The sequence below is a fragment of the Schistocerca nitens genome, chromosome 9 (assembly GCF_023898315.1).
Source record: "Schistocerca nitens isolate TAMUIC-IGC-003100 chromosome 9, iqSchNite1.1, whole genome shotgun sequence".
Taxonomy (NCBI): Eukaryota; Metazoa; Arthropoda; class Insecta; order Orthoptera; family Acrididae; genus Schistocerca; species Schistocerca nitens.
The window spans coordinates 59,975,803-59,989,423 of record NC_064622.1 but is presented as its reverse complement, the minus strand read 5'-3'; the positions used below and the strand labels follow the sequence as shown (position 1 = coordinate 59,989,423).

General features: G+C 39.1%; 2 protein-coding genes across 2 annotated transcripts in view; one reads left to right on the top strand and one right to left on the bottom strand.

Moving 5' to 3' along the window:
* LOC126203114 (HIV Tat-specific factor 1 homolog) overlaps nt 1-11,136 on the bottom strand; it is a 595,450-nt gene extending 584,314 nt beyond the window's left edge. The window contains exon 1 of the mRNA XM_049937357.1: nt 10,521-11,136. Within this exon, the coding sequence (XP_049793314.1) occupies nt 10,521-10,878 (358 nt within the window). The 5' untranslated portion in view covers nt 10,879-11,136. The remainder of the gene's footprint in view (nt 1-10,520) is intronic.
* Nucleotides 11,137-11,586: 450 nt separating this feature from the next.
* On the top strand, nt 11,587-13,416 carry LOC126203231 (protein lethal(2)essential for life-like). Its single transcript, XM_049937476.1, has 4 exons — nt 11,587-11,742; nt 11,958-12,116; nt 12,271-12,492; nt 12,890-13,416. Exons 2-4 carry the CDS (start codon nt 11,958-11,960, stop codon nt 13,028-13,030), a joined length of 522 nt encoding a protein of 173 aa, XP_049793433.1. The 5' UTR covers nt 11,587-11,742; the 3' UTR covers nt 13,031-13,416.
* The last annotated feature ends 205 nt before the right edge of the window (nt 13,417-13,621 follow it).

Here is a 13,621-nt window from a genome sequence, read left to right as displayed (position 1 = left end):
CCTTTACTGCTTGCTCAATATACAGATTGAATAACATCGGGGAGAGGCTACAACCCTGTCTCACTCCTTTCCCAACCACTGCTTCCCTTTCATGCCCCTTGACTCTTATAACTGCCATCTGGTTTCTGTACAAATTGTAAATAGCCTTTCGCTCCCTGTATTTTACCTCTGCCACCTTCAGAATTTGAAAGAGGATATTCCAGTTAACGTTGTCAAAAGCTTTCTCTAAGTCTACAAATGCTAGAAACGTAGGTTTGCCTTTTCTTAATCTTTCTTCTAAGATAAGTCGTAAGGTTAGTATTGCCTCACGTGTTCCAACATTTCTACGGAATCCAAACTGATCTTCCCCGAGGTCCGCTTCTACCAGTTTTTCCATTCGTCTGTAAAGAATTCGCATTAGTATTTTGCAGCTGTGACTTATTAAACTGATAGTTCGGTAATTTTCACATCTGTCAACACCTGCTTTCTTTGGGATTGGAATTATTATATTCTTCTTGAAGTCTGTGGGTATTTCGCCTGTTCCATATCTTGCTCACCAGATGGTAGAGGTTTGTCATGACTGGCTCTCCCAAGGCCATCAGTAGTTCTAATGGAATGTTGTCTACTCCCGGGGCCTTGTTTCGACTCAGGTCTTTCAGTGCTCTGTCAAACTCTTCACGCAGTATCTTATCTCCCATTTCATCTTCATTTACATCCTCTTCCATTTCCATAATATTGTCCTCAAGTACATCGCCCTTGTATAGACCCTCTATATACTCCTTCCACCTTTCTGCCTTCCCTTCTTTGCTTAGAACTGGGTTGCCATCTGAGCTCTTGATATTCATACAAGTGGTTCTCTTCTCTCCAAAGGTCTCTTTAATTTTCCTGTAGGCAGTATCTATCTTACCCCTAGTGAGACAAGCCTCTACATCCTTACATTTGTCCTCTAGCCATGCCTGCTTAGCCATTTTGCACTTCCTGTCGATCTCATTTTTGAGACGTTTGTATTCCTTTTTGCCTGCTTCATTTACTGCATTTTTATATTTTCTCCTTTCATCAATTAAATTCAATATTTCTTCTGTTACCCAAGGATTTCTATTAGCCCTCGTCTTTTTACCTACTTGATCCTCTGCTGCCTTCACTACTTCATCCCTCAGAGCTACCCATTCTTCTTCTACTGTATTTCTTTCCCCCATTCCTGTCAATTGTTCCCTTATGCTCTCCCTGAAACTCTCTACAACATCTGGTTCTTTCAGTTTATCCAGGTCCCATCTCCTCAAATTCCCACCTTTTTGCAGTTTCTTCAGTTTCAATCTGCAGTTCATAACCAATAGATTGTGGTCAGAATCCACATCTGCCCCTGGAAATGTCTTACAATTTAAAACCTGGTTCCTAAATCTCTGTCTTACCATTATATAATCTATCTGATACCTTTTAGTATCTCCAGGATTCTTCCAGGTATACAACCTTCTTTTATGATTCTTGAACCAAGTGTTAGCTATGATTAAGTTATTCTCTGTGCAAAATTGTAGAAGGCGGCTTCCTCTTTCATTTCTTCCCCCCAATCCATATTCACCTACTATGTTCCCTTCTCTCCCTTTTCCTACTGACGAATTCCAGTCACAGATGACTATAAAATTTTCGTCTCCCTTCACTACCTGAATAATTTCTTTTATCTCGTCATACATTTCATCAATTTCTTCATCATCTGCAGAGCTAGTTGGCATATAAACTTGTACTACTGTAGTAGGCATGGGCTTTGTGTCTATCTTGGCCACAATAATGCGTTCACTATGCTGTTTGTAGTAGCTAACCCGCACTCCTACTTGTTTATTCATTATTAAACCTACTCCTGCATTACCCCTATTTGATTTTGTATTTATAACCCTGTAATCACCTGACCAAAAGTCTTGTTCCTCCTGCCACCGAACTTCACTAATTCCCACTATATCTAACTTTAACCTATCCATTTCCCTTTTTAAATTTTCTAAGCTACCTGCCCGATTAAGGGATCTGACATTCCACGCTCCGATCCGTAGAATGCCAGTTTTCTTTCTCCTGATAACAACGTCCTCTTGAGTAGTCCCCGCCCGGAGATCCGAATGGGGGACTATTTTACCTCCGGAATATTTTACCCAAGAGGAAGCCATCATCATTTATCCATACAGTAAAGCTGCATGTCCTCGGGAAAAATTACGGCTGTAGTTTCCCCTTGCTTTCAGCTGTTCGCAGTACCAGCACAGCATGGCCATTTTGGTTAATGTTACAAGGCCAGATCAGTCAATCATCCAGACTGTTGCCCCTGCAACTACTGAAAAGGCTGCTGACCCTCTTCAGGAACCACATGTTTGTCTGGCCTCTCAACAGATACCCCTCCGTTGTGGTTGCACCTACGGTACGGCCATCTGTATCGCTGAGGCACGCAAGCCTCCCCATCAACGGCAAGGTCCATGGTTCATGGGGGGATGTAAGGGATACAGAAGCATATATCACTAGATGTATAATAGCTGCCACCTACAGGAAAATGAAAGAGACCATTGGAGAAAAGAGAACCACCTGTATCAATATCAAGATTTCAGATGGAAAACCAGTCCTAAGCAATGAAGAGAAAGCAGAGAGGTGGGAGGAGTATACAGAGGGTCTATACAAGGGAGATGTACATGAGGGCGATATTATAGAAATGGAAGAGGACATAGATGAAGAGGAGATTGGAGATACGATAATAAGTCAAAAAAAAAGGCTCTGGGAATAGATAACATTCCGTTAGAGCTGCTGATAGCCTTGGGAGAGCCAGCCACGACAAAACTTTTCCACCTGGTGAACAAGACGTATGAGACAGATGAAATACCATCAGACTTCAAGAAGAATATAGTAATACCAATTCCAAAGGAAGCAGGTACTGACAGATGTGAAAATTACCTAACTATCAGTTTAATAAGTCACGGATGTAAAATACTAACACGAATTCTTTATGGACAATTGGAAAGACTGATAGACGCCGACCTCAGGGAAGATGAGTTTGGATTCCGGAGAAAATAGTTTAACGAAAGGCAAACCAATGTTTATAGCATTTATAAACTTTGAGAAAACCTTTAAAATATTGACTGGGATATGCTCTTTCAAATTCTAAAGGTGGTTGGGGTAAAAATACAGGGAATGAAAGGCTTTTTACAATTTGTAAGGAAAGCAGATGGCAGTTAGCTAGGGGCAGGAAAGGGAAGCAGTGGTTGAGAAGGGAGTTAGACAGGGTTGTAGCCTATCCCTGGTGTTATTCAATCTGTATATTGAGCAAACAGTAAAGAAAACAAAAGAAAAATTTGGAGTAGGAATTAAAGTTCAGGGAGAACAAATAAAAACTTTGAGATTTGCCGATGATATTGTAATGCTGGCAGAGGCAGCAAAGAACTTGGAACAACAGCTGAATGGAATGAACAATGTCTTGAAAGGAGGATATAAGGTGAATATTAACAAAAGAAAAACGAGAATAATGGAATGTAGTAGAATTAAATCAGGTGATGCTGAGGGAATTAGGTTGGGAAATGAGACAATTAAAGTAGTAGATGAGTTTTGCTTTTTAGGGAGCAAAATAACTAATGGTAGTCAAAGTGGAAAGGATATAAATTGTAGACTGACGATGGCAAGAAAAACGTTTTTGAAGAAGAGAAATTAGTTAACATTGAGCTTAGATTTAAGTGTAAGGAAGTCCTTTCTGAAAGTATATGTATGGAGTGAAGCCATGTATGGAAGTGAAACATGGACAATAGACAAGAAGAGAATAGAAGCTTTTGAAATGTGGTGTTAAAGATGAATACTAAAGAGTAGATGGGTCGATCATGTAACTAATGACGAAGTACTGAACAGACTTGGAGAGAAGAGGAATTTGTGGCACAACTTCACTAGACGAAGGGATCGGTTGGTAGGACACATTCTGAGGCATCAAGAGATCACCAATTTAGTATTGGTGGGAAGTTGGGTGGTAAAAATCAAAGATGGAGACCAAGAGATGAATAAAACAAGCTGATTCAGAAGGATATAGGTTGCAATAGTTACTCGAAGATGAAGAGGCTTGTACAGGATAGAATAGCATGGAGAGATGCATCAAACCAGTCTTTGGACTGAAGAGTACAGCAACAAGCAAACTTTCACAAGGGGCAGATTATTATTACACAGAGCCTGCGCATGAGTACCTTGAAAATGGCGAAGCTGGTCCAATGTTCATGTGCTATTGTTGTCAGTAACTGTGGAAAGAGGTAGAAGGACAATGAAAATACCACTAGGCACTAAATGGTTGGACATACACAACTCTTTACAGAATGTGGGTTCAGAGGCTTGTCTGCTCTGTGAAGTAGGACAGACAGTGATCTGTTGCACCTCTGTCAAAAGAGCACAATGGTGGTGCATGTAAAGTGTTTCAGAGCACACCATTCATTGTATATTGCTGAACATGAGGCTCTGCAGTAGACTACTATTATGTGTTAACATGTTGAACCCACATCGTTGTCAATTATGATCACAGTGGGCACAGGACCAACAGGATTCAACCATTGATCAATGGAAACGTGTCAGCTCTTAAGGCGAATCACATTTTTGCTACACTAGGTAAATGGTCATCTCCATAAACACTGTCATCAAGGTGAACAGCGGCTCGAAATATGCAGCATGCCACAGACGCAGGTTGGTGAGAGCAGCTATAAAAGACATTGTCCTGAAATTGCGTAGGACTTGTGACAGTAATTGAAGACATGCTGATAGCTCCAAATCAACTGCATCCCTTCATGTTTGATGTCTTCCACTATGGCGATGCCATCTTTCAGCAGTATCACTGCCCATATCTCAGAGACATAACCATGCTACAGTGGCTTGAGGAGCATAATAAAGAACTTACAATGTCTCGGTGACCAAATTCATCTGATCTAAATCCTATGGAACCCATCTGGGTTACTACTGGACACCATCACCTTGTACGCAAATCAGTGGCCCATTATTTTTATCAATTATATGACCTGTGCACAGACATCTAAAGCCACATACCTCCAAAAATCTACAAACAAACTGTTGGATCCCTGATATGCATAATCAGTTATGTATTTCATTGCAAAGATTAAAAAACAAACTATTAAGCAGGTGGTTATAACGTTTTGGCTCATCCGTGTGCATCAAAATTGGTTGCAATACAAGTTTTCATGAATTCTGGCATTTTTATTGTTAGATTTTCAGTGATTGTGTTGAACTGTAGTCAGTAGGTACCATCACTGGTTAGTTTTTGAAGTCAGTTATGTAAGTGAGTTTTGGTTTGTTTTAGACCCTTCTTTAGATAAACAAGGTAAAAGAAGATATGGGTGACGGATTAGATGATTTGAGTGGGCTTCATTTTTGCTGCATTCAAGTGCAACTTGTTCTACTTGGCTTTTGAATTTTGGATGAACTTCTGATATCTGGGGCTTCATTCGAGCTTAATAGGTCAAGTGAAATTTGCAAATACTGGGTTTTCAAGTTGCATGTCGGCAGTATCAAGGGCTTTGTTTCACCTATATAGGTCACGTGAAATTTGTGATACCAGAATTTCAAGTTGTGTGTGGGCTCCTGGTATAAAAAGGCTTCATTTGAGCTGTATAGGCCAAGTGAAATTTACAATAAAAATGGTTTTTGTTTTTGCACTTTTTGGTTGTGCTGAATGTTGAGGGTTTCATGTGCTTGATTTTTTTGGTTTATATTTGTTTTGGAATGATGTCATTATTTTTATTGTCGCATATTTAGTTTGCCCCACCCAAAACTCCCTACTTCCCACAGGTGGCCCATTAGTTTCATTTCATTGCTGAAGTTAAATACTGCACATGTTATTTATGTTTGTTCTCAGATGTAATGAGTGGCATCACCGTCACCATATTTATATGCTTCAAACAGGAGTGTCTGCCATCTTAACGACATCACAGATGAAAGCGGATGGGTGGAACTGCAACTTAAGGTAATCCAGGCAGTTAATAATCATAAAGAGGCACTTGTCTATTTGATTGCTTTTTGAATAGACAATGACCATACTGATACCAAATTGCTACAAACAATGGGGAAGATCTGCTTCAGCAATCTGCTTGAAGAAGAATTTCTCACGAAGTAAAGATTTACTAGTATTTCTAGTGGATTTGTGTAATGATGTAATCTGTGATTTAGGCTCTTCAGGGAATGATAATCAAAAAGATTATCATGATCCAATAGGAGGATGTGGAGGTAATACTTTAAACACTAATCTTAATTACACACCCGAGAATAACATCAGGCACACTGCTGAGAATGCAAAGATTGAGTCAATGGCTCAGTGGTATACGTCATGGATGAAGTGTTCTGTGGAATAAGTTAATGCAGAGTTTGGAAAACTGCTTATGGGACAGATACATTCCCAAATGGATATTACTAAAGCACTACCTGTTGTCTGGTCACATCCTACATAGCGTAATCTGCATATGAATGCCTCTAGTAAGAGACTATTTCCACATGCCATTGCCAGAAGCACCCCACCCCTGCGAATTGGGCCACGGGGAGTGTCTGACTCCATCTGTCGGCTTTGACCCATGCCATATTGATGTTGTATTGTGTGATGTCATCATAGCATGGCATTTTTGAGATGGTCAGTATTTGTAGATGCCATGTTGTGGTAATTTGTGAACTGCTCTTATGGCGGATGTTGAGGTTTGGAATTGTTTGTTTTACATAAGGTATTCAGTCATCTGACTCTGTGTAAGCAGTGGGAAGTTGTTGTTGGAACTATGGCCTTTTAGCCATTAAGTAACTTTAATTTACAGAAATGAATGAAATGATCGTATGGCATTGTTGGCCGTGAGGCCCCATGCGGGGGGAGGGGGGGGGGTTCGGCCGCCGTATTGCAAGTCCTTTTTAGTGGACGCCAGTTCAGCAACTTGCGGGTCAATGATGAGATGATGAAGGACACACAATACCCAGGCCCCTGCCAGGAATCGAACCCAGGCCCCCCTGCATGGTATGCAGAAATGCTACCGCTACAGAGGCAGACTTTAATTGACTGGTTTGGGGATTACGCATCCATGGTGTGGGTTTTTTTTTGTGGGGGGGGGGGGGGGGAGCTGAATGTAGTAGTGTTTTCTGTTAGTGATAGATGAGCAGAAAAATTCAATAGTTTTTCGCTCCATGTTGCAATAGGCGCTGACATGGTGATGATGCTTAGGTTCTTGCAGCAGTTTGGCTTGACTTGACTGCCAACTATGTGAGGTGACATGTTTGTGGTGAGATTATGAAGGTGACTAGAATCATGACCACTCTTACCAGGAATCTCTATATGTGGTGCTGTTGCAGTGACAATATTTGTTGATCCATGTGGTGCCTCCACCACCTGCTTCGAGAGATCTATGTTGGCCATTAGGGAGATTGTTTTATTGATGTACTATTTTTGTTATCGGTTCTCTTCACATTTTTGCGTGCACGAGACACGAGTGAGTGTGAGAAGTGTGGTAGGTTGGTTTTCTTTTTGTAGGGAAGTTTATGTCATGAGTATGTGAAGTATTGGGGGAAATTTTTTGGGGGCGAGGGTGATAGTGGAGATTGATGAGTGTCAATCTGGGAAGAGGAAGTATGGGAGAGGATGGTTCTTAGGTTGGTGTTTTGTTTGTTTGTGTGTGTGTGTGTGTGTGTGTGTGTGTGTGTGTGTGTGTGTGAGAGAGAGAGAGAGAGAGAGAGAGAGAGAGAGAGAGAGAGAGAGAGAGAGATTGTGGTTTTTGGTTACTGCGTAGTCGGACTAAGTGGGAAATGGTGGGACTGATGGAAGAATATATTGAGGAAGAGAGTACCTAATGTCTGACACGTTTTCTTCTTATAGGGATTTGGGGAAAAGGGGGGTTCGAGCACTTAGTAGTACGTCATAATACTGAGTTTATAGATTATGACACTGAGGCTGCACAAATACAACAGAGACGTTTCGAGGGGCCATTAAATCTGATAGGAAGGAGAAGAGGCACTCTTCCAATTTGCAGTCTCATTTGGATGAATATTGCAGGCAGAAGTGATTATGTGAAATTTGCACTACCTGGATTTTTAACTTGTGTTTGGTTTCAGTTCTCAATGGCTATGTTTGAGCTGCATAGATTAACTGAAAGCAGTACTGTCATTTTTTGGAGTTTTGTGTGTTGGTTTTTTTGTACTGAGGGCTTTGTTTGAGCTATGTAGGTAAAGTGAAATGTGCGGTTCCTGTGGTTTTCATGTTTGTGGCATTATGTCGTATATTTTGACAATTTTTGGTGTTTTATTTGATTAATTATACTTGCTTTAGGGTGGTGCTATTTTTTGTGCTGTTGTATATTTAGTTTGCCTCCCCCCCCCTCTAAACACCCTAATTCCCAAAATTGTCCCATTAGTTTCATTGTACTCTTGAAATGAAATACTGTCTTGCCGTTTTTATTTTTAGTCTTATGTGTATGTAGTGACACTATGGTTGTTATATCGGATAGCTGGAAGTAGGTGGTACGCTGTGTTGATGAAATAATGAGTCAAAGAAAATGGGTGCAATCAGACACTTCTGTAGTGTGTTCCTTAGGCCTATTTAGGGTAGGTTCATCTGAATGACAGAGTTGCAGAAGAGATAGAGCTTCAGTTGGAAAACAAAATACTGCAGTTTGGACAAAGCCATAGATGTTAAAGAAAATGATTTTAATGTCTTCCATTAAACCATTACAAACCTCATTAGACTAATAAAAAGGTTGAAGTTCTCAGATACGTAGGGAAATGAAAGGAAGGATAGATGGAACAGACTTGTCTATGAAAATCACTGACATTTAACAGATTCAACTAATAGTGTTGAGAGACCATCAATAAGAAAATGGAATATCTACATATGCAAAAAATGGAATCAAGTCCCTGGCACTCTGAATTAATTATATTGTGCTGAACAGCTCTTTGAATGCTGTGCCACAGAACTGAATCAGGAAATAAGCTTGTACTCACCGACAGGTTTCAGGCCATGAGCAGGATGTATCTTAAACTACATTATGTAGTTAGAAACAGTTGTGCTGACTTACATGGAGACTTGTCATTTGTGAAGACTAATGCCGATTTTTTGGCCGATAGAACTTGCCGATGGCACCTAGAGCTGTTGATGTCCTGCTTCCGGAAAAGTTACATACTGGAGCCCCCTTTTATTTTTCAATATGGCACAAAAGTAAACATTAGGATTTACTACCAGTCAACAGATTTTCTTCTTCACATTTGTAGGCTTCTCCAACTCATAATCAAACTGTCACCTTTCAACTTAACAAAGACCTCAGACTGTGCTCAGTCTGTCTTCCAACCAAGATTTCAAGGGAGGTCCAATACCACATTTTCACCTCACCATTGCACTATCTTTCACAGAAAAAATTCCATATGAAGATTGAAGGAAATAGAGCAACAGCCACTAGCATGTTGTTTCTAGACTCAACAACCTTCAATAAGTTAATTGTAAAATCCAAAGTCAATAGTTTATCTGATCATGATGGACAAAAATCAACAATTGAATGTATTGACCAGTTAGGTACCAATCACAGAAGAAAAGTGGTGTATAATGGAATCATAAACAATTATTTATAAAGCAGACTATGTTGAGCAAAAATCCACCTCAGCTGAACTACGATAAACACAATCACAACACAAGACACAAAAATAATTTGCCAGTAGATTTCGTTGTCTTCTCTAGGGTTCAGGGTAGAGTTATGTACATTATTGCTTCATGTTAAATGGGAGCTTGTTGAATATATTCAACAAGCTCCCATTTAACATAAAGTAGTAAATTGTGGCTTCCAACCAATACAAAATAAATTTTAAAACATACCTCATCAGCCACTGTTTCTACAATTTTTTTAAAAAATATCTAGATTCAAGAAGCAGCAGAGCACATTGTAAAGCTGCATGGAAATATGCAGTTAACAGAGTTCTGTATTTACAGATGTACATAAGTTCATTCTTTGAAAAATGTAGTTACGTAAATATTAAGCCACCAGTGGCAGCTGTGTGATTAGAGTAATGTGAAGAACAGTTGAGGAAGTTGAAGGTGTTCCATCAATTTGCGGATATACTTTCAGTGCTTTTTATTTTAGATTCAGTTCTATAGCCACTAAAAACTGTATCTATGATTACATTGTGTGTAAATATATAGCTACAGATGTTTAGCCCTACTTACAAAGTCATTTTTACTTTTAATAAAAATATTCACTGACTCCTGGTCAAATGTATGTTTTCCATAAATGATCTAGCCTATTTACAATTACATATTCAACAGACCAAGGTGTTGTACGATACAATACACAAAAGAGCAAACCGTTTATGAAAAAACGATGGTTTGAGTACCACAGTTCTCTACTTGGCATCTCCATACTGGACGCGAGCGACATTTGGTTCCCTTCGCCCATATTGATGTCTGATTCACGCACTACGCAATAACATAAGGCGAAAATCAAACAAAATATTGCCACTTTCTCCAATACAAAAGTACACACTCAAATATAGACAAAATGTGAAATTAATTGAAAGGAAAATTATAGACTAACCTGATTGAGAATCCTTGTAGATATACGATTCTCCGTCAAACTGGTATTCTTCAGGCGATACTAAAGAGTTCGGCGCGACGCATTTAGAAGTCGTAGGGCCAGTGGCACTTTCAGCAGCGTCAGCATTAGAAGCTTTCGTTTCTTCTGCATTTTTTGTTCTTGGGGCCCATTCGTTTTTTATTCCATCCCATTCATACTGAAAGGAAGATTCTGGGTCTGTGTAAACGCACACATCACCTTCGTAATGTACGTTTGCTGCATTCATCCCATGTTCCTTTAACGTGGCTTCGTCTTGCGAATACTGTTCTGTCAGTTGCACGTCTTTTGAATCACGCTCTCCAGAATTTTCGTCTGCCATTCTTCCAGTTTCACAATACAACTGAGGCTTTAGTTACAATTATATAGCACGCCACTTCTATAACGTGAGAAAAATCAAACACGACTGAGAATAATATGTAAAGCTTCCAACTGCGATTATATTTGTTTTGTCTGCTCCCTGAGATTTCCATATTTCAACTGATCTGTCATATTTTCGTACGGTGAAAATATCGAACGAAAGAAGCTGCAGCACTTGCAACTTTTTCAAACGCAAACCACAACACAAAACAATAACAACTCAAAGATTTTAATAGAAAGATGTTGTATTTCGCTTTATTCTTCCAAACAATGTCAAGACTCAAGAGGCACAGATACCTTGTTCCAACAATTCTTTACTCAAAAATCTGTATATCAAAATGTTTTTGTGTTAATAATTAAATCTTTTGCACTGACTATTACTGCTTAAACTATTGTCAATAAGGGATTAAAGCTGTAAATAATAAAAATTTCTTATATTAATCAATATATTGTATCATTTCTAAGCTCATTTTAATACTTATTTTTAAAAACGAAATAGATTACTCAACCAAATACCAAAAATGTGCAGCTATTATTCTGTGACATAACAATTATTTTAGTTAGAATTTTGTATTCGTTCAAACTTCAACCAGTAGATGGCAGGTACTGCATATTTTGAACACTCCTGTCTCCTGAAAATTCGAGAAGTTCTACGGTATAGAATCGATGTCAACGTAGTCGACTGAGAACGTCCCAGATCATTCCATAGCGCGAAACATTCAGTATATAAACGTGACAGGAGCGGAGTTGGGCACTTGCGCTGAGTACTTGCAATAGAGAAGTGGTACGTGGATTTAAGGAACGCTTGCGTTATTTGTGCTACACGGTAAGTGAGCAACTGTCTCGTGGATGTGGGCTTTGACATTAAAATAATTTATCGAGTTTGGACCACTCGCTTCTGCTTGCGTGAGATTCGTGCTTGTTGTAGAGGAAAGTGTTAATAGCATTGTGTAGCGGCAAATGTGTGTCAGTTATAAAGTGATGAAGTAAGAAAAAATCTTTATGTGCTCTTTGCACTTATCATATGGTTTGGTATTGCAGATGTCGTTGCTGCCACTGATTTTTGGTGAAATAGAGTATCCGAGCCCGAGGATTAGCCCTCGGTATTCACGTAACTTGCTCCTCGATGCTCTGAGTCAGTTGGAAGCTGCACAGAAAGACCTTGGCGCAGCCCAGTACTACGGAGATGATGGCTTAAAGGTAAGAATGAACGCTATATAAAGAGGCATTGTTACAATTCTTATTGGAGTTCGTTCAAAGCATTGTCAACATTGTTGAGACTGGGAGTTAGCTAAACGGTCTATTTGGTAGTTGAAGTGTTTTCGTAACATTAACATAAAATTTACGCTTGCAGGTGAATCTCGATGTGCAACAATTCAAACCAGATGAAGTTACTGTAAAGGTCGTTGACAAATTTGTCGTCGTAGAAGCTAAACACGAGGAGAGACAGGACCAGCATGGATACATTTCTCGTAGTTTCACTCGTCGTTATTTAATACCGGAAGACGCCGATGCAGATAAAATAGCATCGACATTGTCTTCGGACGGCGTACTTAGCATTGTTGCACCGAAGAAAGTGAGTAACGTTCATTAAAGGTTCAGTTTCCTTGTCAAATACTTTAGAAGAGGGGTTCCCAAAAAAATTTTCTCGAGGACCCCCTCATAGAGTGTGATTGGTATCTTGTCATATCATAGTATAAAGTACCTAAGAAAAAAGCCAGATTAAGAGTCTTTTTATACGTTTTCTATTTTTAGTACTTAGAAAAAACATTGACATATTCATTATTGGAAAAAATATTGAGCGGCCAAAACAAAAAATCTGTTACCTTACGAAATAAAGTTTTTATTCTAATAGCATCTTGCGGACACGTCTGGCATAGCTCGTGGACCACCTGTTGGGAACCCCTGCTCTAGACTTATAAGTTTAATAATTTGCTTCGAAGTTTTTACTAATTATTAACATTACCTTCCAGAGGCCATTGCCCATGCCGGACGCCAATGAGAGGATAGTACCAATAGTTAGATCATCTGCACCAGCGGTAAAACAAGTTTCGGAACCTTCAAAAGTTGAGCAGGAGGGAGCAGCTGCAACAGAGGATACATCATCCAAGTAAAAGACAAACGAAATTTAAGCATCAGGATTGTAGTAACAGCTTCCTTAAAAGTAATGCTGTTGCGTGTTAAACTTAAGACTGATACTATTTTCCCTGTAGAAGGATTAATTTCATGAATTTTGTATTGTATTACCAAACAGTTACGTTATGTATTCAGATAATGGTCAAATGTGATTCCGTATATTCTCATTTACATGTATGCAACATGCAGATTTTCATGTGTATCTTACTAGAGATAAATGCTTGCCATAGAACTTCACCTTTGCAATATGAAATATAACATCGTTTTTATGTAAATGTTTCATTCCATTACATTTGTAACTGCACTTTGTTTTTGTAGGAGAATTACTGTAATTAAGGAAAATAATAAAAATTGTTGAACAGTGGTCAGGAATTTCATTACTGAATTACCAACCTGTTCCTGAACATTCTCTGCCATTGTTCAGAATTCATGAAAGAAAGCATTCTAAAATTATATATAGTTGGAAAAATAAATGCAATCTAAAGATCATGAAAGAGATGATTGTATTGGTAGGTAGTGGGGCTCAAATATTGTTGCTTATGATGGACGTAGTAAGTTGGTCAACTCTT

Bases quoted from the DNA above. Each gene is read 5' to 3' on its own strand.
- LOC126203231 (XM_049937476.1), top strand. From the start codon at position 11,958: ATGTCGTTGCTGCCACTGATTTTTGGTGAAATAGAGTATCCGAGCCCG. The intron at 12,117-12,270 runs GTAAGAATGAAC...TTACGCTTGCAG, and splicing joins ACGGAGATGATGGCTTAAAG to GTGAATCTCGATGTGCAACA. The intron at 12,493-12,889 runs GTGAGTAACGTT...ATTACCTTCCAG, and splicing joins GCATTGTTGCACCGAAGAAA to AGGCCATTGCCCATGCCGGA.